The sequence below is a fragment of the Saccopteryx bilineata genome, chromosome 7 (assembly GCF_036850765.1).
Source record: "Saccopteryx bilineata isolate mSacBil1 chromosome 7, mSacBil1_pri_phased_curated, whole genome shotgun sequence".
In the NCBI taxonomy this organism is placed as follows: Eukaryota; Metazoa; Chordata; class Mammalia; order Chiroptera; family Emballonuridae; genus Saccopteryx; species Saccopteryx bilineata.
This window is the reverse complement of record NC_089496.1, coordinates 7,285,191-7,311,890: the sequence shown is the minus strand read 5'-3', so window position 1 is coordinate 7,311,890 and position 26,700 is coordinate 7,285,191. Positions and strand designations below refer to the sequence as shown.

The 26,700-nt window shown below is 38.0% G+C and overlaps 1 protein-coding gene across 11 annotated transcripts in view; it reads right to left on the bottom strand.

Annotated features, from left to right (window-relative positions):
• Positions 1-26,700, bottom strand: part of CACNA2D1 (calcium voltage-gated channel auxiliary subunit alpha2delta 1) — a 591,296-nt gene that overhangs the window by 210,587 nt on the left and 354,009 nt on the right. For all 11 annotated transcript variants that reach the window (XM_066238152.1, XM_066238142.1, XM_066238148.1 and 8 more), the window contains exon 6: positions 3,027-3,156. In XM_066238152.1, the coding sequence (XP_066094249.1) occupies positions 3,027-3,156 (130 nt within the window). The remainder of the gene's footprint in view (positions 1-3,026; positions 3,157-26,700) is intronic.

Below are 26,700 nucleotides of genomic sequence, written 5' to 3'. Positions count from 1 at the left end.
GAACATTATAAAAAATCACACTTGGGTTATTTTATGAGTTAGGGTCTTTAATTTAAAAAATACTTTATAGGACTATGCCCCAAACTGTTAGCCATGACTAGCTTTGGGAGGTGCTATTGCTAGAGATTTTTATTTTGTATGTTAAATATGTATGCAATATTAAAATTTTTATCACCATGGATTATAGCTTTAGAAAAAAAAACAGTTTTCAAATGTGTGAAGTAGTTCTGATATACTTCGGAATATAATAGAAAATTAGAGGATTTCTGGATAATCACTATTGGATGGCCTGAACTCCAAGAAAATTTACCTATAGAGTGGCAAAAAGACTGCTGCTTGTATAAGTGAAAGTGTGAAGAACCTCATTAAATATTTTGTGCATCTGAAGGGAGGGAAGTAGGGTGAGTTTAGGTCAGTGGGGGTGGGCAGCTGAGCGTTTACCCTGAAAGGACTGAAATGGTATGTCTGGAGCTATACAGTCCAGGAAGTAAGTTCAAGCCGGCCTCCTCTCACGTTACGCTAGGAAAGGGTGCTCATGTCCTGCAAAGCACGGGCTGTGGACAGGGGAAAGGGAGGCAAAGCTCTCAGAAACAACCCTCACCTTCCTGCAGAGGCTAGATCCACAAGGAGGAAATTAAAATTACATACAATCAACCTTTGCATTTTTCTTTACTTTGAGTGGGACATTCAAACAATAACTTATGAAGTGGCTCAGAGAATCTATTAAACTACCTGTAGTAGACAACAGAAGGTTTTCTATTAAAGAACATAAGGGAATAGGTAAGTAGAAAGGATTATGGTCACATTACATTTGTTTCAATCATTGTTTTGTTTTTTTGTTTTTTGTTTTGTTTTGTTTTTACAGAGACAGAGAGAGAGTCAGAGAGGGATAGATAGGGACAGAGAGGAATGAAGAGAGATGAGAAGCATCAATCATCAGTTTTTCGTTGTGACACCTTAGTTGTCCATTGATTGCTTTCTCACATGTGCCTTGACCGTGGGCCTTCAGCAGACCGAGTAACCCCTTGCTCGAGCCAGCGACCTTGGGTCCAAGCTGGTGAACTTTGCTCAAACCAGATGAGTTCAAACTGGCGACCTCGGGTCTCGAACCTAGGTCCTCGGCATCCCAGTCCGACGCTCTATCCACTGCACCACCACCTGGTCAGGCTCAATCATTGTTTTTGTTTTGTGTTTGTTTGTTGTTTTCCTTCTTTTCCAAGTGAGAGGAGGGGAGATAGAGAGACAGACTCCTGCATGCACCCGGACTGGGATCCATCTTGTAACCCCTGTCTGGGGCTGATGATCTGCCCATCTGGGACCAGGCTCACAACTGAGGTATTTTTAGCACCCAAAGCAGATGCTCTATGGAGCCATCCTCAGAGCCCCAGGCAATGCACTCAAATTAATCAAGTCGAGGCTGTGGTAGGGGAAGAGAGAGAGAGAGAGAGAGAGAGAGAGAGAGAGAAAGAGAAGGGGGAGGGGTGGGAAGGAGAAGCAGATGGGTGCTTCTCCTGTGTGCCCTGACCAGTAATCAAACCCAGGACTTCCATATGCCTGCCGACACTATACCACTGAACCAACTGGCCAGGGCCACTTTTTGTTATTTATTTTTTTAATTAACTTTACATACAAGTCATATATATATATATATATATATATATATATATAAACAAAGTTTTCACAGGTTAAAACTACTTGGAAAAAAATGACTTTGATATCTTGTTGAAAAGTACAGAACCACAGGAATAAGGAAAAAAAGCTGCAAATAAGAGGCATGAAAACAGAAACACAGTCACAAAAGCTTTCTAACACATTAAAAACACTGACATTGAATTCAAGTTTGTTCAATATAGTAATCTAAGTTGGAAAAGAGTGCCATGCTAGCCACAGAGTACTGGTAAAAAAAATGTTTTGACTCAGAATGTCTATATCCATCCATCCAGTTTTCTCTTCTAAAGCAAATTCAATAAAAACATAATTTTAGAATAATAAGATTATTACCTTGTTGACATATCCAACAAACAATAAGTAATGAAAATTTGAAACAAAATAAGGTAGGTAAAATTATTTAAAAAAAAAAAACATAACCATAGTACTTAGTATTTTCTGAATACTTTAAAAAATGTCAAGTCATTCTTTTTCCTTGCTATTTTCTATGAAAAAGGCAGGGTATAAGGGAGTGTGGGAGTAAGCTGGTCATAGAATGGGTAGCTCCGAAGACCAGAGCTATGACTGAGCTACTGTTCTCTGGGTCGCAGCTGCTCCCCGTAGATGACTGGGCTTTTGTTTGGGGAATTCCTAGTTAGAACGCTCAGGCTCTGCCTTCATTATAGATAGTGTTTCTGAGAAAGATCACTAACATATGTTTCTTCCTCTATATCTTCCTAAATAACTTATTCTCCTCCCTTCTTCAGGTAAGACTTCTCAATCCAATCTTCCTCAAATCTTCCATTTAGTGGTTTTTGACTTCCTTAGGTCTTTTGTTTATTCCTTTCCCTAACACCTCTTTTTATCTTGAGCCCACAATGTATTGGAAAGGAGGGATCTTTGGCCTATATCCTAAGGTAAGGCAGCAAAAGATAGAGAGTGACAGTGACCTAAAAACATGTTAATATGTGGTAAGAACTCGAGTCTAAAATACACATCTCTCTTCATTTGCTAGTTTGTACAAGAATATTTGCATGTTTGCACTTGTGTCACATAGCTTAGATTTTTAAAGAATATATCCATTACTTTTTAAGTTATTGATGCCAATTTGGAAAGCAGAATTATTTCCTAAATAACAGAGTAGAAGAACATGCCCATGAATACAGACTCTCCTGCATTTATCATCCATTGAGGCCATCTGACCATAAACAGCTCATGAAAATCAGGTTTTCTCCTTATACAATCAGCGTTGACCACAGACTCTTACAAGACATGTAAATAAAAACAGTATGATATCAGCTCCTTTAGAAAAAATTAGACACGTAAGATAGAAAAGAACACGGTATTTGAACATTGAATGTTCACATTCATTTACTTACAGCCCTCGTAGATGTCAGTGGGAATATGAACCGCTGCATGCTGATAGGATATTTGTCGTCCAAAATTAGCATCTTCAGTAAAAACAGGCTTTATCCTCTGGCTGCCCGGCTCACTATCATTTTTTTCGGGCTACATAGGAAAAGAGAGACAACAGAATATTACAATTTATGCTAACACAGATATTCTCACATTCATGTCATTTGCCAAATGCATATTCTTCAAAAAGGAACTAAGAAAATATTTTAAAATATAGTACCATAATGACATCAGATTTATTCTCCTAATTTGCTCAATGGTGGAGTTACACCTCAGGATCATCCTAACCAAACCAGAGCTTTCCAATGTATAGTACTTGTTAAAATGTATATTTAAAGAACAGGATCTGACCTGACCAGGTGGTGGTGCAGTGGATAGAGCGTTGAACTGGGACATGGAGGGCACCAGGTTCAAAACTCTGAGGTCACCATCTTGAGCACAGGCTCATCTCGTTTGAGCAAGGCTCACCAGCTTGAGCTTGTAGTCACTGACTTGAACAAGAGGTCACTCAGTCTGCTGTATCCCCCCACCCCACCCCTCCACTCTGGTCAAGGAATATCTGAGAAAGCAATCAATGAACAACTAAGGTTCTGGCAATGAAGAGTTGATGCTTCTCATCTCTCTCTCTCTCTTTCTCTCTCTCTCTGTCCCTCTCTCTGTCTCTCTGTGTCTCTGTCACAAAGAAAAAGAAAAGAAAAGAAGGAAGGAAGGAAGGAAGGAAGGAAGGAAGGAAGGAAGGAAGGAAGGAAGGAAGGAAGGGAGGGAAGGAGGGAGGGAGGAAGGAAGGAAGGAAAGAAGGGAGGGAGAAAGAGAGAGGGAGAAAGAACAGGATATGTATTTTTAAATACAACTAAATTAAAACTATGCTGTTGGAGGAAATTTCACTTTTATGTTACCAAATATATATTCTGCAGTTGAGGAATATGCTGGGCTGGACAACTAATGGTACACATGACTGCAAAAAGATAGCAATGAAAGTCCTACTCCCTTGACTTTTGCATGTTTCCTAGGTGAATGAAAATTTTTTTAAAGTATACTGTAATTCTAATTATAATTATATACTAACCTGAATAGTTTGTCGCCCAAGGTAGAAGCCAAGACCCAGTCAATAATGATTCAGGAAAATCCCACAGAAGTTATAGGTTGAAGATTCATTTTCTATCTCTTTGAACTCTATACTTTTGATACTGAATTACCTATTGCCCTCCTTTGGCAAGGCTGTAAGAATCTCACTCATTTATTCAAAATGAACCTCTAGAACAATTGTTTTTGACTAATTGTGTTGAACCTTTTTATTTCCAGTTCAAATATAGTTAACACTTTCCTAACCTTTTTTTATTTCATTAAATTCACACCCATCCATTTTAGACACTGTTTTCCATACTCCCAAGGTGATTACTTTGAAACAAAATGGAAAAAAATCACATCAGTTGAGTATTTTGGCAGCACACTAAAGTAATAAAAATGATAAACATGGAGAAGACTTAAGTGGACAACCAGAAAATTTCATAAGGAGCCTGAAACAATGTGCAACATAAAGCCAGGAGGTCTATAAAGAAGTGAGGGTGGCCTAATATCCAAAATTTACAAAAGAACTCATAAAATTCAACAACAAATAAACAATCCAGTAAAAAAATGGGAAGAGGACATGAACAGACACTTCTCCCAGTAAGAAATACAAATGGCCAACAGATATATGAAAAGATGTTCATCTTCTTTAGTTATTAGAGAAATGCAAATCAAAACTACAATGAGATACCACCTCACACTTGTTAGATTAGCTATTATCAACAAGACAGGTAATAGCAGATGTTGGAGAGGTTGTGGAGAAAAAGGAACCCTCATTCACTGTTGGTGGGACCGAAAGTAGTACAACCATTACAGGAGAAAGTATGGTGGTTCCTCAAAAAACTGAAAATAGAACTACCTTATGACCCAGCAATCCCTCTACTGGGTATATACCCCAAAAACTCAGAAACATTGATACGTAAAGAAACATGCAGCCCCATGTTCATTGCAACATTGTTCACAGTGGCCAAGACATGGAAACAACCAAAAAGCCCGTCAATAGATGACTGGATAAAGAAGATGTGGCACTATGGAATACTACTCAGCCATAAGAAATGATGACATTGGATCATTTACAACAAAATGGTGGGATCTTGATAACATTATATGGAGTGAAATAAGTAAATCAGAAAAAACCAATAATACATGATTCCATACATTGGTGGGACATAAAATCGAAACTAAGAGACATGGACAAGAGTGTGGTGGTTATGGGGGGGCGGGGCGTGAGAGGGAAGGAGGGTGAGGGGAAGGGGGAGGGACATAAAGAAAACTAGATAGAAGGTGACAGAGGACAATCTGACTTTGGGTGATGGGTATGCAACATAATGGAATGACAAGATAACCTGGACATGTTTTCTCTGAATATATGTACACTGATTTATTGATGTCACCCCATTAACATTAATAAAAATTTATTTATAAAAAAAAATGTTCTCAAATAACTGTTACTTGAGACAAAAAAAAAAGTGATGGTGTGCAAATTTCCATAGGACTCTGAATATTTATATGGCCATGTAACACATTAGTATCCAGAGATATTTTAACAATTTTACACACACACACACACACATTTTTTTCCTGTAGGGATACTGCAACATTGATAAGATTATTTAGATAGAAATATGAGCAATGAGGTTTTTTTATTATTATTATTTCTTTATAATAGCTTCTAAAGCTGAAGGTCTGACCCATTTTTAGATAATAAAGTCAATTTATTAGGTCATGACCAAATCATTTTTAAATGAAACATAAAAGAAAGAAAATTTGAAATTTCTCTACATAAGGGAGAAAACTACATTATGAAAATTGTGGTTTGGTTAGATCTGATTGTGTGTGTATATATACACATAAACTTGGATATGTATGATTTCAGTTATAAAATCTGTCATTGATAAAAATATTGGAAAATAGATCACTTTTCTATTTATATGAAAGCCACAATGATAGAATTGTTCCTCCATCAACAAACTGAACATTCAAAATAACAAATAGTAGTATTGAGTTCTAAAATTTAACAACAGACTTACATGGTAAAATCACAACTTATACTCTTCTAAAACGGGTTAAGTGTGTGTAATGTGAAGGACAAGAGTGAAGATGAACTGTTACAGAGAAACCACATAGCAAACACAAATGCTTAACCTAATACACCTGCCTTGATTGCGAAATGTAAAAAGTACTCTTCTTGGCTGCAAACATTCTGAATTACTGAAAATTTTCAACATTTACTTTAAAGCAGTGTCTTCCCCGAGTGTGGTACTTGGAGAAGCAGCTTCTGCATCCAGGACAAGTTTTTAGAATACAGGCTCTCAAGCCTCTCCAAGACCTAGTCAAGCAGAATGACCAGGAGTGAATCGAGCAATCTGTAATTCAACAAACCCTACAGGTGATTCTGATTAACACTAAGACTGGAAGTCCACTGCTTTAAAGTGTCAATTGTTTAAATTAGGCATATGTTTTTCTTTAGTGGAACTACTCATAAAAAATTAGGGTTGATTAGTAATAAGCTTTTTTACGGGTACCTAAAATTTCCCACCTCCATGCACCTGATAGTTTTAGTATTGTCATGCATGCACAGGGTAATATGGCAAATAATATTTGTCAAAGGGTTTTTGAAAAGACAGCAGTCCTTCATGATACCCTAAGACTAGCTCCATCCTGAAATAAACTGAGAAAATGCTACTACAGATTAGTTTTCTATTAAGAGAATATAACAAAGCACATTGGATATCAAAGATTCTGAAATAAGCGTCACTAAAAAAATTGTTTAACATAGCACTCTCAAGCTTATATAACTCTGAAAAAAAATTTTTTAAGTATACTCTCTATTACAAAAAACATACAGTATTTACAAAATACCATCAAAGAGCAGAGTGGAAAGTGTAGACAGCAGGAGACCTGCTTCTACCTTTCGACCTTGGGCTCGTCACTGTTCCCTAGGCTCCTGGGTTTTCACTCTTATATGAAAGGTTCTGGGCACAGGTGTGGTTCTCACTCGTCAATCAGAATTACCTGAGAGCCTCCTCACCCACCAACAGAGGAGCTATTCACAAAGGGGAGAATGTCTTTTGAAAGAATCTCTTTGATGCATCTAATATCCTCTCCTATCTTAAATTAAAAATCTTCAAACTAAATCTATAAAGCCATTTTGGTTATAAAGAAATAAAGTTTATTTCTATAATTTTAATAACATTTTTGTAAGCATATATTTCCTAGAAATCCCATTTACATCTACTTCTAGCAAGTTTTAGAAAAGTAGAAGGATTAGATAACAGATGGTGATCTGCATGTAATAATTAGGGTTAGAAATAGGTGAAAATGTGCAAATATTCCATTCATTAATCCACTCAAAAATATCTAGTTGCTAGAGTGAACAAGAGTATTTACTGATATTAACTTTTCTAGAAATGTCATTTAAGATCTAAATCTGGAAACAAATGTCCAACAGTAGTAAAATGATCACAATAATAATGACAAACATAATATAAAAGAGTAATTATAGAGGATATATCGAATACATATATGCTATGTTTGTTTAAAATTCTCAAGGTTTAAAAACTAAATGTTACTCAAAAACGAAAAAAAAGAGCCTGCTTATTTTGAGAGGAAAGAGGTAAAGGAATGTGCATGGATGAGTACATAGGAAATGTTTTCATCACTCGCATTGGTTTCGTAGTTATGAGATATAACTGTATTTATGTTTGTGTGCTCCGGTTTTTTAGCAACACAAAGAGCATGTACTATATTTTAATCAGAAACAATATTAATTTTTCTTTTAAGTCTTTTCTGGGGTGCTATTAAGCATTATATGTTATCTTCCTAAGGTAAAAGTTGATTATATTTCCTCTGAATTCTCTCACACCTAAAAATTGTAAATATACATTGATTCATTTTGATATAATTTAGAGATTCTTTCTCTTTTAAATCACCAAAGGGATTTTAGAAATAATTTTAAAATAATAATGTACTTCTTAACTTGAGTAATTGTGTATCAAGACTAGTTTAAATGTGCAGTTGCCAAATATATATATTAAGGAAAATTAATACAGTACTACTGTTCTCCATGGCTCTACCTTTTTATAGTCTCCATACATTGAAATAATTTCATGAAAATAATGGAATTTTTACATATAAATAACTTACTTAAACTTATTAAATTATCATTTCTGATGCCATTATAATCAATGTCTTTACCTATATTAATATATTGCCATTATACAGTATAATTAAAATATAGCAAATATTAGACACAAAGGAAATGACTGAGATAAGGAATTTGAGGAAAAGCTACTTAACATATATTGTTGAATGTGTTAAATTTTTTAAATAAATTATTTCCTGGGATTTAGATTTTCTTCTTTAAGTTATTATATATCTTTTTAAATATTTCTCCCCCAAAATATCTCTTTTGAATTCTCCAGACCACCTTATATAAATGTGTACAAAGAAACTGGGAAGATTGATTCTCAAATGTATTCAAATGCATTTAGTAGAACGTGTAAATGGAACAAGAACAGCATCTGTCTTAGACTATTTGTCTCAATATGATTTCAGTCATTAAATAACAGATTAGATCACTCACAGACAGTGGGACTGGCTCCTGTTGGATGGGTAGGTCATTCAGTTTCACAAGTAGGACATATTAGTACATTTAATTTGGAAAGCCATAATGACAAGTCTGTGGCAGACAGAAAAGACTTTTAAATATTTAACATATTTATCTCAGACTACAAACTCTCAGAATTGATATTTATACTAATGGGTTTGTTTTAAACGTTTTATGTTTTCACGTTATTAATGTAAAACTATTTCTACTAAGAGTAAAATGTTCAGAAATTACAAGTATACATATTTTACCTAAATTGCAATAAAAACTAGCTTAACAAGTTGCACAAATCAGATGGAACACACTCATGGAGACGCTTGGTTCACCATCACACTGTGGCGAGGTTTACTTCCCTTGCTCTTGAATATGTTTTGTGTCCCACAAAACAATGAGAAAACTAGTTGATAATGAATAAAAATGGTTCACTGAGACCCATAGGTTTACAATTGGTATTTCTATCTCACTAATGAAGTTTAATGAATGAGTTCTTGTGAAATGAACCAGATTCCTCAATATCTAGGGCTCATTGCTTTGTACACAATTCTCCAGTATGTATGTGTGTACCTTTAAAAATTTCCACTTCTAAATGCATCTTTTCCTTTTGGACAACTATTACAAACATATTATTTAAAAGAGGGACTTGCAGTCACTCTATGCATTAAAAAGTAATGTTGCCCCTTTAACCCTAGTTGACCACTGGAATCTAAGCATTCTGTGTTGCTCCGTTAGTTAAGGCTGGTTACCAGTTCCGACTCCAACAAGTAAAGCCTCCTTTTCACTAAATCACTTGCATCAATTAGAAATGGAACTCCAGAGGATGACGTCAGAGTAATGGTGGGGTAGGAAACGATACTGATAAATCTCCCCCAAAACTCAACAAGATCTTCAACCAGAAACAGAAAAACCTATCCTTGGAGCCTCCAGATGTTTCACAATACACCCAAAGGTATGATCGAGTGAAAAATTGGCTAAATATATAACCAAACCCCGAAGGAAATAGGGAGTAAGAAATGCTCCGCCTTCCTCACTAACCTAAACCGGGCGGCTTTCACTGGAAAGTGAGAATATAGAAACTAAGGCGGGCAAAGGGGATGAATAGATCCAGGCCGCGGCACACAGAACCAGGCTGTGGCACGGAGATCCAAGCCGAGGAAAATCTGATCCTGTGGCAACCCGGGCAATACAAGCTAACACTCGCGCCAAACCCAAACAAAGAAAGACAAGAGGAGCGGCCATTTTACCCGATATCCTGGTCGGCGCGTGCAGATAGTGGGCGAGAGATTCCTTCCAAAGCCCCAGGAGGGTGCGCCCGTGTTACCCCACAGAGAGGCAGAGTCAGAGGCCTTTGTGTGGGCCGAAAGCCTCCGGGCCGCCCCAGTGCCCGAGGAGAGCCGCACACGGGGAGGGAGCGAGAACTAATTCCAACGCTGGAACTTTTCCGTATAGGCGGGGGTTTCACTCAGAGGGTGAGGCCGCTGCTCTGATATCCTGGTCTGCGTGTGCAGATAGTGAGCGAGAGATTCCTCCGCTCGGCAGTGCCTGCCCGTGTTATCCCACAGAGGGGCAGAGTCAGGGGCCTTTGTGTGGGCCAAAAAGCGGAATCTCAGGCCGCCCCAGCGCCCTGAGGGAGCCACACACGGGAAGGGAGCGAGAGCTATTCCAACGCTGGAACTTTTCAGTGTGGGCGGGGGGTTTCACTCAGAGGGCAAGACTTCCAGCCTGACATCCTGGTCTGCGCACACAGATAGTGAACGAGAGTTTCCTCCAAGCGCCCCAGAAGTGGGTGCCCGCCCGTGTTACCGGACAGAGTGGCAGACCCAGAGGTCTTTGAGTGGGCAGAAGTCCCGCCTGATTATGCTAGCGGCTCTGACTGACTGAGCCTTACCCAGAGGCCTGCGCTGAGTGGGAATAGAGTGGGGAGTTGCCAGCTCTTTGAGCCTCTTACTATCTAGGCAGAGGCAGCAGCAACCCCATAGCTGGATTATCAGGCTACTAATTGAGGAAGGAAAGACTAGGAGAAAGGCTCCAGGAACACGGACTCTCTCACTGTCAGACCCTATAAATGCTAATGACCCTCGACTGCCAACGAGACTGAAGCACAATACATGACATCGCCATAGAGACTTATCAACTGCAAACCTCTACCTGAGCGTGCCAAAGGGGCAGAACCTGGGGTACAGAGTCACCGACCAGGAAGAGGGAGAGAAAAGAAAAAGCAAGAAGATAACCTCTCAAAATCAAGAATAATCTGCAGACTTTATAAACTATCCCATTTTATTATATTTGTTCGTTTGTTTCTCTTATCTTCATCCTTGATTTTTTTTTTTTCCTCCTCCAATTTGGTCGTTTAACTCTCTACCGGTCTTACTCTCTCCTCTCCTTGAACTGCACTACCCATAAGTGTTACATCTCCCATTATCTTTTCTTTCCTCTTCCTTTCTCTCTATGAGGGTTGCACTCCAAAACCCTTAACTCTCTCTCTCTCTCTCTCCTCTTTTTTCTTCTTTTAGTGGTTCCCTCTATTTTTTTCTATCTCTCTCTTATTTTTCTCCCTCTATATTAGTTTCTTCCTTTCTTCTTTACATCTCCTCTCATTGCAACCTCAATAACGAACAAATTATCTTATCTGGGACTCAAACTTATGTTTGCGGCATTTTGAGGGGTTTTTACTTCACCTTTTTAACTCACTGGCAGTGCTCCCATCCCTGGCTCTCCATTTTATCAAGCTCTTCTTCCACTAAATACAATAGTAATTTTTTAATTTGTCCCCCCATTTACCTGTTTCCCTCTTATTCCTCTCATCATAACTCCTAGTCAACCAACACCTAAACGCAAATCATTTTATTCTTGATCCAAATTTTTTCATTATTTGCTTTTTGTGGGTCCATACACCCTTTTTTATTTTTTATTTTATTTTTCATTTTATTATTTTTTTTCTTACCCCTTTATTACTTTTCCCCAATTCAGGCCATCCACTACAGGCATTGTTTGTTCTATTAAATACAATATAATTAACAGTTCACCACAAGATTTTCTCAAGAAAGAGGGGAGAGGAGAGGAGAGGAAAAAAGGAGGGGGGGAATAATTTCCTTTTTTAATTATTATTTTATATTATTTCTCTTTATTTCATTATTAATTTTTAAAAAACACAACTTTTTTCAATTTTTTATTTTTTTAAATTTTTTATTCTTTATTAAATCTCATTAATACTATCAACAAAACCACCCTCATATGCCATTAAGGAAAAGAAAATCGAATATCATGGATACAAAAGAAAGAGAGGTAACACAGATAGATGAGGAAAAATCTATGGAGAAAAAATTTAATATATTGGAAACCTTGGAACTAAATGACAGAGAATTCAAGATAGAAATCCTAAAAATACTCAGAGATATACAAGAAAACACAGAAAGGCAATTTAGGGAGCTCAGAAAACAACTCAAAGAACACAAAGAATATATGTCCAAGGAAATTGAAACTATAAAAACAAATCAAACAGAGATGAAAAACTCAATTCACGAGTTGAAAACTGAAGTAACAAGCTTAGCTAATAGAACAGGCCAGATAGAAGAGAGGATTAGTGAAATAGAAGACAAGCACCTTGAGGCACAACAGAGAGAAGAAGAAAGAGACTCAAAAATTTAAAAAAATGAGATAGCCCTACAAGAATTATCTGACTCCATCAGAAAGAATAACATAAGAATAATAGGTATATCAGAGAGAGAAGAGAGAGAAAATGGAATGGAGAACATACTCAAACAAATAATAGATGAAAACTTCCTAAGCCTGTGGAAAGAACTAAAGCCTCAAATTCATGAAGCAAACAGAACTCCGAGTTTTCTTAACCCCAACAAACCTACTCCAAGGCACATCATAATGAAATTGGCACAAACCAATGGCAAAGAAAAAATTCTCAAGGCAGCCAGGGAAAAGAAGAATACAACATATAAAGGAAGGCCCATTAGATTATCATCAGATTTCTCAGCAGAAACTCTACAAGCTAGAAGAGAGTGGACCCCAATATTTAAAGTCCTGAAAGAGAGGAACTTTCAGCCACAAATACTATACCCATCAAAGCCATCCTTCAAATATGAAGGAGAAATAAAAACATTCACAGATACAGAAAAGATGAGGGAATTTATCATCAGAAAACCCCACTCCAGGAATTACTAAAGGGGGTTCGCCAATCAGATACAAAGAACAAAAAAAAATAAAGCCACAAGTAAAAGCTCCAAGAAGAACACAATAAAACTAAATTTAACCTGTGACAACAACAAAAAGAAAGGGGGGAGAGGATGGAGATTAACAGTACCAAAGGATGATGGAGTGCAAAAGTACTCACAAAATAGTGCGCTACAATGAACAGGGTAGGAACCCTTTTCATTACTTAAAGGTAACCACCATTGAAAAAACCACCACAGAAGCACATGAAATAAAAATGATAGCAACAGAGGAAAGATGTATAGAATACAATCAAATATAAACAAAAGATAGCAAAACGAAAGAGAAGGATCAAACAAGACAAAAAACTAACAGAAAGCAATCTATAAAATGGCAATAGGGAACTCACAAGTGTCAATAATTACACTAAATGTAAACGGATTAAACTCACCAATAAAAAGACACAAAGTAGCAGAATGGATTAAAAAAGAAAATCCAACTGTATGCTGCCTATAGGAAACTCATCTAAGTAACAAGGATAAAAAGAAATTCAAGTGAAAGGCTGGAAAACAATACTCCAAGCAAATAACATAAAAAAAAGCAGGCGTAGCAATACTCATATCTGATAATGCTGACCAGAAGACAAGAAAAGTACTGAGACACAAAAATAGCCATTTCATAATGGCTAAGGGGACACTGAATCAAGAAGACATAACAATTCTTAATATATATGCACCAAACCAAGGAGCACCAAAATATATAAGACAGCTACTTATTGACCTTAAAACAAAAACTGACAAAAATACAATCATACTTGGAGACCTCAATACACCGCTGACGGCTCTAGATCGATCATCCAAACAGAGAATCAACAAAGATATAGTGGCCTTAAACAAAACACTAGAGCACCTGGATATGATAGACATCTACAGGACATTTCATTCCAAAGTGACTGAGTATACATTTTTCTCCAGTGTACATGGATCATTCTCAAGAATTGACCATATGTTGGGCCACAAAAACAACATCAGCAAATTCAGAAAAATCGAATTTGTACCAAGCATATTTTCTGATCAGAAAGCCTTGAAACTAGAATTCAACTGCAAAAAGGAGGAAAAAAATCCCACAAAAATGTGGAAACTAAACAACATACTTTTAAAAAATGAATGGATCAAAGAAGAAATAAGTGCAGAGATCAAAAGATATATACAGACTAATGAAAAAGACAATACGACATATCAGAATCTATGGGATGCAGCAAAAGCAGTGATAAGAGGGAAGTTCATATCGCATCAGGCATATATGAACAAACAAGAGAGAACCCAAATGAACCACTTAACTTCACACCATAAGGAACTAGAAAAAGAAGAACAAAGACAACCCAAAACCAGCCGAAGAAAGGAGATAATAAAAATCAGAGCAGAAATAAATGAAATAGAGAACAGAAAAACTATAGAAAAAATTAATAGAACAAGGAGCTGGTTCTTTGAAAAGATCAACAAAATTGACAAACCCTTGGCAAGACTTACCAAGGAAAAAAGAGAAAGAACTCATATAAACAAAATCCAAAATGAAAGAGGAAAAATCAACACGGACATCGTAGATATACAAAGAATTATTGTAGAATACTATGAAAAACTTTATGCCACTAAATTCAACCACCTAGAAGAAATGGATGAATTCCTAGAACAATACAACCTTCCTAGACTGAGTCAAGAAGAAGCAGAAAGCCTAAACAGACCTATTAGTAGAGAAGAAATTAAAAAAACCATTAAAAACCTCCCCAAAAATAAAAGTCCCGGCCCTGACGGCTATACCAGCGAATTCTATCAAACATTCAAAGAAGACTCGGTTCCTATTCTACTCAAAGTCTTCCAAAAAATTGAAGAAAAAGCAATACTTCCAAACACATTTTATGAGGCCAACATAACCCTCATACCAAAACCAGGCAAGGATGGCACAAAAAAAGAAAACTACAGACCAATATCTCTAATGAATATAATGCTAAAATGCTAAAGAAAATAGTAGCAAGTCGAATACAACAACATATTAAAAAGATAATACATCATGATCAAGTGGGATTCATCCCAGAATATCAAGGATGGTTCAACATACGTAAAACGGTTAACGTAATACACCATATCAACAAAACAAACAACAAAAACCACATGATCTTATCAATAGACGCAGAAAAGGCTTTCGATAAAATACAACACAATTTTATGTTTAAGACTCTCAACAAAATGGGTATAGAAGGAAAATATCTCAACATGATAAAGGCCATATATGATAAACCGTCAGGTAACATCATATTAAATGGCACAAAACTGAAGGCTTTCCCCCTTAAATCAGGAACAAGACAGGGTTGTCCACTCTCTCCACTCTTTTTTTTTTAAAGAGATTTTTATTTAATTTTATTTATTCATTTTTATTATTAGAGAGAGAGGAGAGAGAGGAAAGAGATAGAGAGAACAGAGGAGGAGCAGGAAACATCAACTCCCATATGTGCCTTGACCAGGTAAGCCCGGGGTTTCGAACCGGCGACCTCAGGGTTCCAGGTCGACGCTTTACCCACTGCGCCACCACAGGCCAGGCTCTCCACTCTTATTTAATGTGGTACTAGAGGTTCTAGACAGAGCAATCAGACAAGACAAAGAAATAAAAGGCATCCATATCGGAAAAGAAGAAGTAAAGGTATCACTTTTTGCAGATGATATGATCCTATACATCGAAAATCCCAAAGAATCCACAAAAAAACTACTAGAAACAATAAGCCAATACAGTAAGGTCGCAGGATAAAAAATTAACATACAGAAGTCAATAGCCTTTCTATATGCCAACAATGAAACAACTGAGAACGAACTCAAAAGAATAATTCCCTTCATAATTGCAACAAAAAAAATAAAGTACTTAGGAATAAACATAACAAAGAATGTAAAGGACTTATCTAATGAAAACTATAAACCATTGTTAAGAGAAATCGAGAAAGATATAATGAGATGGAAGAATATTCCTTGTTCTTGGTTAGGAAGAATAAATATAATCAAGATGGCTATATTACCCAAAGCAATATACAAATTTAATGCAATTCCCATCAAAATTCCAATAATATTTTTTAAAGAAATAGAGCAAAAAATCATCAGATTTATATGGAACTATAAAAAACCCCGAATAGCCAAAGCAATCCTAAAGAAAAAGAATGAAGCTGAGGGCATTACAATACCTAACTTCAAACTATATTATAGTTTGAAGGGCCATGACAATCAAAACAGCATGGTATTGGCAGAAAAATAGACACTCAGACCAATGGAACAGAACAGAAAGTCCAGAAATAAAACCACATATATATAGTCAAATAATTTTTGATAAAGGGGCCAAGAACACACAATGTAGAAAAGAAAGCCCCTTCAATAAATGGTGCTGGGAAAACTGGAAAGCCATATGCAAAAGAATGAAACTGGACTACAGTTTGTCCCCATGTACTAAAATTAACTCAAAATGGATCAAAGATCTAAACATAAGACTTGAAACAATAAAGTACATAGAATAAGACATAGGTACTCAACTCATGGACCTGGGTTTTAAAGAGAATTTTATGATTTTGACACCAATGGCAAGAGAAGTGAAGGCAAAAATTAATGAATGGGACTACATCAGACTAAGAAGTTTTTGCTCAGCAAGAGAAACTCATAACAAAATAAACAGAAAGCCAACTAAATGGGAAATGATATTTTCAAACAACAGTTCAGATAAGGGCCTAATATCCAAAATTTACAAAGAACTCATAAAACTCAACAACAAACAAACAAACAATCCAATAAAAAAAAATGGGAAGAGGACATGAACAGACACTTCTCCCAGGAGGAAGTACAAATGGCCAACAGATATATGAAAAGATGCTCATCTTCTTTAGTTATTAGAGAAATGCAAATCAAAACTGCAATGAGATACCACCTCACACCTGTTAGATTAGCTATTATTAACAAGTCAGGTAATAGCAAATGTTGGAGAGGCTGTGGAGAAAAAGGAACCCTCATACACTGTTGGTGGGAATGTAAAGTAGTACAACCATTATGGAAGAAAGTATGGTAGTTCCTCAAAAAGTGAAAATAGAACTACCTTACGACCCAGCAATCCCTCTACTGGGTATATACCCCCAAAACTCAGAAACATTGATACGTAAAGACACATGCAGCCCCATGTTCATTGCAGCATTGTTCACAGTGGCCAGGACATGGAAACAACCAAAAAGCCCATCAATAGATGACTGGATAAAGAAGATGTGGCACATATACACTATGAAATACTACTCAGCCATAAGAAATGATGACATCAGATCATTTACAACAAAATGGTGGGATCTTGATAACATTATACGAAGTGAAATAAGTAAATCAGAAAAAAACAGGAACTGCATTATTCCATACGTAGGTGGGACATAAAAGTGAAACTAAGAGACATTGATAAGAGTGTGGTGGTTATGGGGGGAGGGGGGAGAGGGAGAGTGAAAGGGGGAGGGGGAGGGGCACAAAGAAAACTAGATAGAAGGTGACAGAGGACAATCTGACTTTGGGCGATGGGTATGGAACATAATTGAAAGACAAGATAACCTGGACTTGTTGATCTTTGAATATATGTATCCTGATTTATTGATGTCGCCCCATTAAAAAAATAAAATTATAATAAAAAATAAAACAAAAAAACACAAATATACATTTTACCATATGACCCAGCCAAAAAAAAAAAAAAGAGAAATGGAACTCCATCAAAGCAGCTGCAGCAGTCATGCCAAATTAACGAATAATGAATAGAGAGAAAAAGCTGCTGAGCCTTCACCCAGCCATAGTTGTGCTGGTCAGGGTATAAGGCCAGGTTGACTATTACACAATGATTCAGTTACAATGATAATAAGAACACTGTTGAGTCTCCTGTGTTAATTGGCTTAAGCTGCTATTTTCTCTTTGAGCATGATATGACACAGAAGTATTGAGTGGATGAAGAATTAGAAGGAAAATAGGACTTGAATGACACTGAATACATTATATACTAAGGGCTGAAATATTTAGTACTTTTGCATTACTGAATCATAAGAAAAGATTTTAAATTATGAACTTAATAGACATGTGGTGGGCAGGTAGACAGACATGAGCAGAGCAAGGACTATAGGCCAGGCACAGAAGGCCACCAGGGTGGAGAGCCCCAGGTGCCTAGCAGTGGGTAAAACTGGGGAAATAAGGACCTCACCCCCCAGGGTGACCTTTCCTCCCTTAGCTGCTCTTGCAGTTTAGATACACTCATTTCATGTTCTGGTCATGGAATTCAGACCCTATCCTGACCTTTCTTCCCCTAGGATATCACAAGTCATGTGGTTTTAGGCCCCCTGAGAGGAGGAACAAACAAGAAAGTTGAAGAATGGCACTTAACATTATCCCCTAGAGATGACATCTAAGCCTCAGTCGTGTCAGCTCCACACCCTGAAACGCAGCAAAAAAGACAAAGGAAAACCAGGCTGACTTCAGGACCCACTGAAGTAACTAATGACCCCATGCCTTGGTGTCAACCAATCAGTGGAGAACATAACCCTAAAAAACATACCTAAAAAGTTGATGAGTATTCTATTAAGATTCTCCGCTGGGACCTCCCCCCAAATCCCCACCCTTAAAATCCCTTAGGACAGAGGTCCCAGTGTGCTCTCCTTTGGTGAGTAGTCCCGAGCCTTTATTTTCCATTCCTCTCTTTTTCTTCTTCCTCCCAAGGCATTTTTCCCTTGCCCCCCTCTCTCCTCTAAGCTCTAAGGTACCCCATGAGAGTGGCAGCTTGTCCTGGGCAAACCCCCTGAACCTGTCCCCTTCTTGTTTCTTCTTGCAGGTCAATCAATTTTTCTTTTATTTGCTATATTTTGTCTCTCAATGGAATTCTTTCTCTCAAGCAACAGGAATCCAGGTCTCGTTGCCCCCCTGTACCAGACATATCCTTGCAAAAAACAAGAGTTTTACCTAATCATATTATGTTTGATGAAGAAAGCAATATTTTAATCAATTCAGATAATTTCTCCAGTTCTTCAGGTAATTAAGATAGAATAACTCTTTAGATCTACCTTGTGGATAAACTAGAACATTAATTCTACACAGGAAAGGTTGGCTCAGTGGTATAGTGTCGGCCTTGCGTGTGGGAGTCCCAGGTTGGATTCCCGGCCAGGGCACACAGGAGAAGTGCCCATCTGCTTCTCCACCCCTCCCCCTCTCCTTCTTCTCTGTCTCTCCCTTCCCCTCCCGCAGCCAAGGCTCCATTGGAGCAGTGTTGGCCCGGGTGCTGAGGATGGCTCCATGGCCTCTGCCTCAGGCGCTGGAATGGCCTGGTTGCAACGGAGTAATGCCCCAGATGGGTAGAGCATCGCCCCCTGGTAAGCATGCCAGGTGGATCCCGGTCGGGTGCATGCGGGAGTCTGTCTGACTGCCTCCCTGTTTCCAACTTCAGAAAAATACAAAAGAAAAAAAAAAGAATTTAACATATTAAGAAAAGAATGTTTTAAAGTTAACATGAAAAGTAAATTTATAATATTGATCAAAAGAAAACTGAAGAAATTATTCTAGCTCTTAAATATTAGATTCACTGTTAAGCCTCTATGTATTTTTCTACCACTAATTATGATACAAAACAGTCTGAAATAAGCCCACTGCAAGGGGGGAGGGAGTAGTGAACAGTAATCAGCCAAAATTAAGCAATAACAAAGAAATAGCAAGTTTAAATATACTATAGGGGGCCCTGGCCGGTTGGCTCAGTGGTAGAGCATCGGCCTGGCGTGCAGAAGTCCCAGGTTCGATTCCCGGCCAGGGCACACAGGAGAAGTGGCCATCTGCTTCTCCACCCCTCCCCCTCTCCTTCCTCTCTGTCTCTCTCTTCCCCTCCCGCAGCGAGGCTCCATTGGAGCAAAGATGGCCCAGGCGCTGGGGATGGCTCCTTGGCCTCTGCCCCAGGTGTTGAGTGGCTCTGGTTGCTACAGAGCGAGGCCCCGGAGGGGCAGAGCATCGCCCCCTGGTGGGCATGCCAGGTGGATCCCGGTTGGGAATATGGGAGTCTGTCTGACTGTCTTTCCTCGTTTCCAGCTTCAGAAAAATACAAAAAAAAAAAAAAATACTATAGGGGATATTAAAGCAAAAAATAAATACACTGTCTAAATATGACAGAATCAAAGACAGGTATGAATCTGAAACACATTAAACAACTAAATTAAGCCAATAGTGATACTGACCACTGAAATAACTTTTTCATTAAATTAAATTTAAAAGCAAAATAGACATTCCTCAAAATGTATTGAGGTTGTTGGTAATGATTACAATAATAACATTCAGAAAAAGTGGGAATATACAACCTAAGAACATTCTCAAAATAAAACTGATAAATTTTTAGTTTGCAGGATGGATGAGTCACCTATCCTACCTATGCCAGAATCTGGAACATAGAATGAATGAGGCCCATTACAATAAAAAAATGTACAAGTAAGTAAGCTGACAGGAAGAGTTGGGGGCTGATTTAAATTCCACAAGTATGAAATTTTCAAGTCACCAGCATTAGAAAGAAATGTAATATTATAAAAATACACATATATCTATTTTTTTAAAAAAAGTAAATATATAACCTAAATATTGGGAAGAGGCTGAGAGGGGTTGTGAAATGGTATCTTGAATTTCAAAAGCACTATATGATTTCGGATGGTCTAAAATTTTAATATATCACACCCCATAAAAAGCCATATAGTTTTATATATGTCATATAAAAGAAAGCCATTTAAATGAGATCATTCTATTTCTAAACATTAAAAGCAAATTTTACAGTATAAATATTATGATAGACAAATATACTTTTCAAAATATTACCAGAGCAAAAAAAGTTCTAAAGAGAAAAACTTTCCAAGGTGGAAAGTTCAATTATTTTCCCTTGATATCTGAGGCAAAGACTAACTAATGTCATTAATTGTATGACATTAGTTCCAGGCTCCAGGACTTCAAGATTCCACCATATTTACAACAAAATGAAAACCTCTCCATAGCCTGCTTGTAAGATTCCCTGTCACCATTTCCTGCCATACTGCTCACCCAGATCTTCCATTTTGCTTATTCTTACATTAAAATTAAGCTCCTCAAGGGCAAGAGACCTCACTGACACCACTCACTGTATCCCGAGCATATCACTTGAGTTGGTCTCGAGACACCTGTTACACTCCCTGTATTTACTTGCCATACTAATATTATTTGTTGAGTGAATTAAAAAAGGTGAATCCAAACTTACACTTTTTTCTAGGACAAACACTGGAAACAATTTGGTAAAGAGTGCCTCAGTCAGGAATCTAGGTTCTCTATCGCATTTCAACTCTATGAATCCTTGCTATGTCTCCTCAGATTTCTTCTTAAGAAACAGAGAAAAACAAGATCTGTAAGGTTCCTTCTGGATCTAAAAATTCAAATTCTTAAATCTATGAACTTTAACTTAAATTTTCTTTTTTTTTTATATTTTTTTATTTATTGATTTTTAGAGAGAGAGAGAGAGAGAGAGAGAGAGGGAGAGAAGGGGGAGGAGCAGGAAGCATCAACTCCCATATGTGCCTTGACCAGGCAAGCCCAGGGTTTCGAACCGGCGACCTCAGTGTTCCAGGTCGACGCTTTATCCCACTGCGCCACCACAGGTCAGGCAACTTAAATTTTCCACAAAACTTTCTTTCTCTCTCTCTCTCTCTCTCTCTTTCTTTTTCTTTCTTTCTTCTTTCTCTTTCTTCCTTTCTTTCTTTCTTCCTTCTCTCTCTTTCTCTCTCTCTTCTTCATTCTTTCTTTCTTTCTTTCTCTCTTTCTTTAATGCCAACTAGCTGTAAAAACATTTAAATAGTGGAATGCTGGGCACGGCAAGATGGTGATGGAATAGGTGGATGTACCAACTTCCATCTCCCAGAACCAAAGTGGATTACAACTTAATTTTAAGAACTATTATCTGGAAAAACCAACTGTGGACTAAACTAAGAGGACTCTTTAACCAAGGAACACTGAAGAAGCCACACAGACACTGGTAGACCAAAAAGCAGAAAGACGGAGAGGACTGTCCAGCTCCTGGGAGCGAACAGCAGCCCAGAGAGACTTGCGTAGTGGGAAGTGAGTTTAGCAGAGAGGGGAGAGTCCTGAGTCCCAGGAACAAAGCCCCAGCCCACAGCCCCAGAGCCTAGAAGAAGCATATGGAGAGTATTTAGCTGCGAAACAAGTCAGGATACTGTTTGTGAGAAAGAGACAGATTTCTAAGGCCCAGGATTCTTCTTAAAGGGACCACACAGAAAACCTCTTTCACAACCACCCACCCAGAGATACAGGGGACGGGAAGAGAGGAGAGGAATGGAGTAGCAGGAAAAGAGTGTAATCTAGGAGGCACAGGCAGAAACACTTTGAGGGAGAGCCACCCTAACCCCTGGGCTGAGTCACTCCCCAAATCTGAAGTAAAAATTTCCCCTGGAACCAGCAATACCAGCAAAGTAAAGCAGGACACTGGACAAACAAGCTCTTCCTGCAGCACTCAGAGCAGAGTAGCTTACACGAAGGGAATCTTAAGGAATACAGTATTGAGTGATAGGGTCTGAGGTGCAGTACCCCCAACCACACTGCTGAGGGCTAGCTGGAGAGCAGGTGGTGACGGGACGTGGAAGCACGGTCCCGACAGTGGGGGTGAAAGCCAGGCCAGCCATGATTGAGGTCCAGTGTGAGCACACTCTCACAGGCTGGGGCAGAAGGGGCACACGAAAGTGGTCCAAGCCGGCTGCGGACCCACCTGCAATAATCCCACCTGCAGGAGAAAGGTGAAAGCCTGGGATCTGCAGAGACCCGTGGCTGAGCATAGGCATGCAGCCCCACCCGGCCGCAGAGCCAGGGCTCGGGGCCAGACGTGTGAGCGCAACTCCAGCCATGGGGCAGGGCAAAATCCGGGGAACAGACAGAACCGCAGCTGAGCACAGGCACGCAGCCCTGCCCGACCAACAGAGCCTGGGGCTTATGGCCCACTCATGAGTGCAGTTCCGCCCATGGAGGCGAGGCGAAAACCCAGGAATAGGCAGAGACCTGTGGCTGAGCAAAGGTGCTCATTCTGCCCACGGTGCCGACGCTTGTGGCCCCAGGTGCAGTATGCAATCCAACCTGTGGTGCTGGGGCAAAAGCCGAGAATTGTAGACCTGGGAATGTGAACACATGGAGGAGAGGAGAAAACTGCAGTGGGGCAGCTGGCTGGTGACAGCAATGCCCATACCCAAAGCTCCGAGGCAGCCTCAGAGGGGGTGGAGGGCCTGCTGACAGACCACACCAAGAGAACACAGAGGCCACACCCTTCTTATACACAGACAGAATGGGAAGGCAGAAAAATGCAACCCTATTGAATCAAAAGAAATGCCCAGAAAAAACTTGAATGAGTCAGATATAACCAAATTACCAGATGCAGAGTTTAAAATAATAATTGTTAGGATGCTCAAAGATATTAGAATAACAATAGATAATCATAACAAACAACTAAATAAAGAGTTAACAAGTATAAAAAAGGATATTGAAATAATAAAAAAGAATCAGTCAAAAATGAAAAATACAATATCAGAAATGAAGACCACAATAGAAGGAATTAAAAGCAGGATGGATGAAGCTGAGGATAGAATCAGAGAGTTAAAGGACAAGATAAATAAAGGCAAGGAAGCAGAACAGTAAAAAAAAAAAAAAAGAGCCTGAAAAGTCTAAGGAAACTCTAAAAGAGCTCTGTGACAACATGAACAGAAATAAAGTCTGCATGATAGGGGTTCCTGAAGAAGAAGAGAAAGAACAAGGAATAGAGACTTTGTTCAATCAAATCATAGCTGAAAACTTCCCTAAATTGATGCAGGAAAAAGTCACACACAAGTTCAAGAAGCACAGAGAATTCCACTAAAGAGAAACCCAAAGAAATCTACACCAAGACACATCATAATTAAAATACCAAAGCTAAGTGATAAGGAGAAAATATTAAAAGCTGCTAGAGTAAAAAAGGCTATCACCTGCAAAAGAGCCCCCATAAGAATGACATCTGACTTCTCAACAGAAACACTTGAGGCCAGAAGGGAATGGCAAGAAATATAAAAAGTAATGCAGAACAAGAACCTACAACCAAGACTACTTAATCCAGCAAGGCTATTGTTTAAAATCTAAGAGAAAATAAAAAGCTTCTCAGACAAAAAAAAAGGAACTGATTACAACCAAACCAATGCTACAAGAAATGTTAAAAAGCCTATTGTAAACAGAACAAAGGGAGAAAGGAATATAGCAAAAGAAGAAATACAGCTTTAAAGAATAAAATGGCAATAAACAACTACATATCAATAATAACCTTAAATGTAAATGGATTAAATGATCCAATCAAAAGAGGGTAGTCACATGAATAAGAAAATAGGACCTGTACATATGCTGTCTACAAGAGACACACCTTAAAACAAAAGATGCACATAGACTGAAGGTGAAGGATGGAAAAAAATACAATATGTCCATAAAGTCATGGTGCACTTTTGACCGGTCACAGGAAAGCAACAAAAGATGATAGAAATGTGAAATCTGCACCAAATAAAATGAAAACTCTACCAATTTCATACCTATTCAGTGCAGTTCGATGTGGACTCCATTTGTTGCTGCAGTTTGTACCCCATAAAAGAGAGACATTTCTTTAACACCTTATGAACTGTGGTCTTGCTTAGGTGTAATTGTTGAGCACACACATGCACAGATTTTTTTAGGGCTCCTTAGGTAGATATCTCCTATAGCCTCTACAGACTCGTCACTGACTGATGGCCTACCAGAACGGGCTTTCTCCACCAAATTGCCGGTTTCCTTCAATTGCTTGTCAAACCAAGTAACATTAGTCCTATGTAGTGGCGCTTCGTTATAAATGTGCCAATATTCACGTTGCACTTTGGTCACGGATTCGAATTTGGCAAGCCACAAAACACACTAAACTTTCCTCTGTACCGTCCACATCTCAACTAGCATGGCTGTGGGCTGCTCCGCTGTATACACGGTGTTACGTCATCATCTGTGCATGCCGTATTATCCTACAGAAACTGGGAGGGTTTTCCTTTTATTTGGTGCAGATTTCACATTTCTATCGTCTTTTTTGCTTTCCTCTGACCGGTCAAAAGTGCACCATGATTTACAGACACACTGTATTTCATGCAAATGAAAATGAGAATAAAGCTGAGGTAGCAACACTTATATCAGACAAAATTGACTTTAAAACAAAGGCTATAATAAGAAATAAAGAAGGACAGATAAAGGGAGCAATCCACTAGGAAGATATAACCATTATAACATCTATGCACCTTATATAGGAGCACCTAAATGTATAAAGCAAACTTTGATAGAATATAAAGGGTGAGATAAACAGCAATACTATAATAGTAGGGGATTTCACTGCCCCACTAACATCATTAGATAGATCTTCAAGAAAGAAAATTAACAAAGAAACAGGAGACTTAAAGGACACACACTAGATCAACTCGATTTAGTAGATATCTTCAGAACCTTTCATCCTAAAGCAGCAGAATATACATTCTTTTCAAGTGCTCATGGTACATTCTCTAGGATAGACCACAGGTTAGGTCACAAAAGCAGTCTCAACAAATTTAAGAAGATTGAAACCATATCAAGCATCTTCTCTGACAAAAATTGCATGAAACTAGAAATCAACCACAACAGAAAAACTGAAAAATACTCAAACATTTGGAAAATAAATAGCATGTTATTAAATAATGAATGGGTTAACAATGAGATCAAAGAAGAAATAAAAAAAATTTCTAGAAACAAATGATAATGAGCATACAACAACTCAAAATTTATGGGACACAGCAAAAGCAATCCTGAGAGGGAAGTTCATAGCATTACAGGCATACCTTAAGAAGCTAGAAAAAGCTCAAATAAAGAACTTAACCCTGCATCTACAAAACTAGAAAAAGAACAGCAAGTAAAGCCCAGAAGTAGTAGAAAAAGAAAATAATAAAGAACAGAGCAGAAATAAATGACATAGAGGCTAAAGAAACAATACAGAGGATCAATGAAACAAGAAGCTGGTTCTTAGAAAAAGTAAACAGGATTGATGAACCATTAACCAGACTCACCAAGAAAAAAAGAGAGAAAACTCAAATTAATAAAATTAGAAATGAGAGTGGAGAAATAACAACTGACACGATAGAAATACAAAGTATTGTAATAAAATACTATGAAGAACTGTATGCCAAAAAGTTAGACAACCTAGATGAAATGGACAAATTTCTTGAAACATATAATATTTTCAAAATCAATCAGGAAGAATCAGGAAACCTAAACAAACCAACTAAATCAAATTAAATCAAAACAGTTATCAAAAAACTCCCAGCAAACAAAAGTCAAGGGCCCGATGTCTTCACAAGTGAATTCTACCAAATATTCAAAGAAGAACTAACTCCTATCCTTCTCAAGCTTTTTCAAAAAAATCAAGAGGAAGGATGACTTCCAAACTCCTTCTATGATGTGAACAAAATTCTGTTTCCAAAACCAGGCAAAGACAACTCAAAGAAAGAAAATTATAGGCCAATATCCCTGATGAATATAGATGCTAAAATCCTCAACAAAATATTAGCCAACCAGATCCAGCAATATATGAAAAAAATCATACACCATGATCATGTGGGATTTATTATGGGGAGGCAAGGTTGGTACAATATTCGCAAATCAAAAATGTAATTCATCACATAAACAAAAGGAAGGAGAAAAACCACTTGATAATTT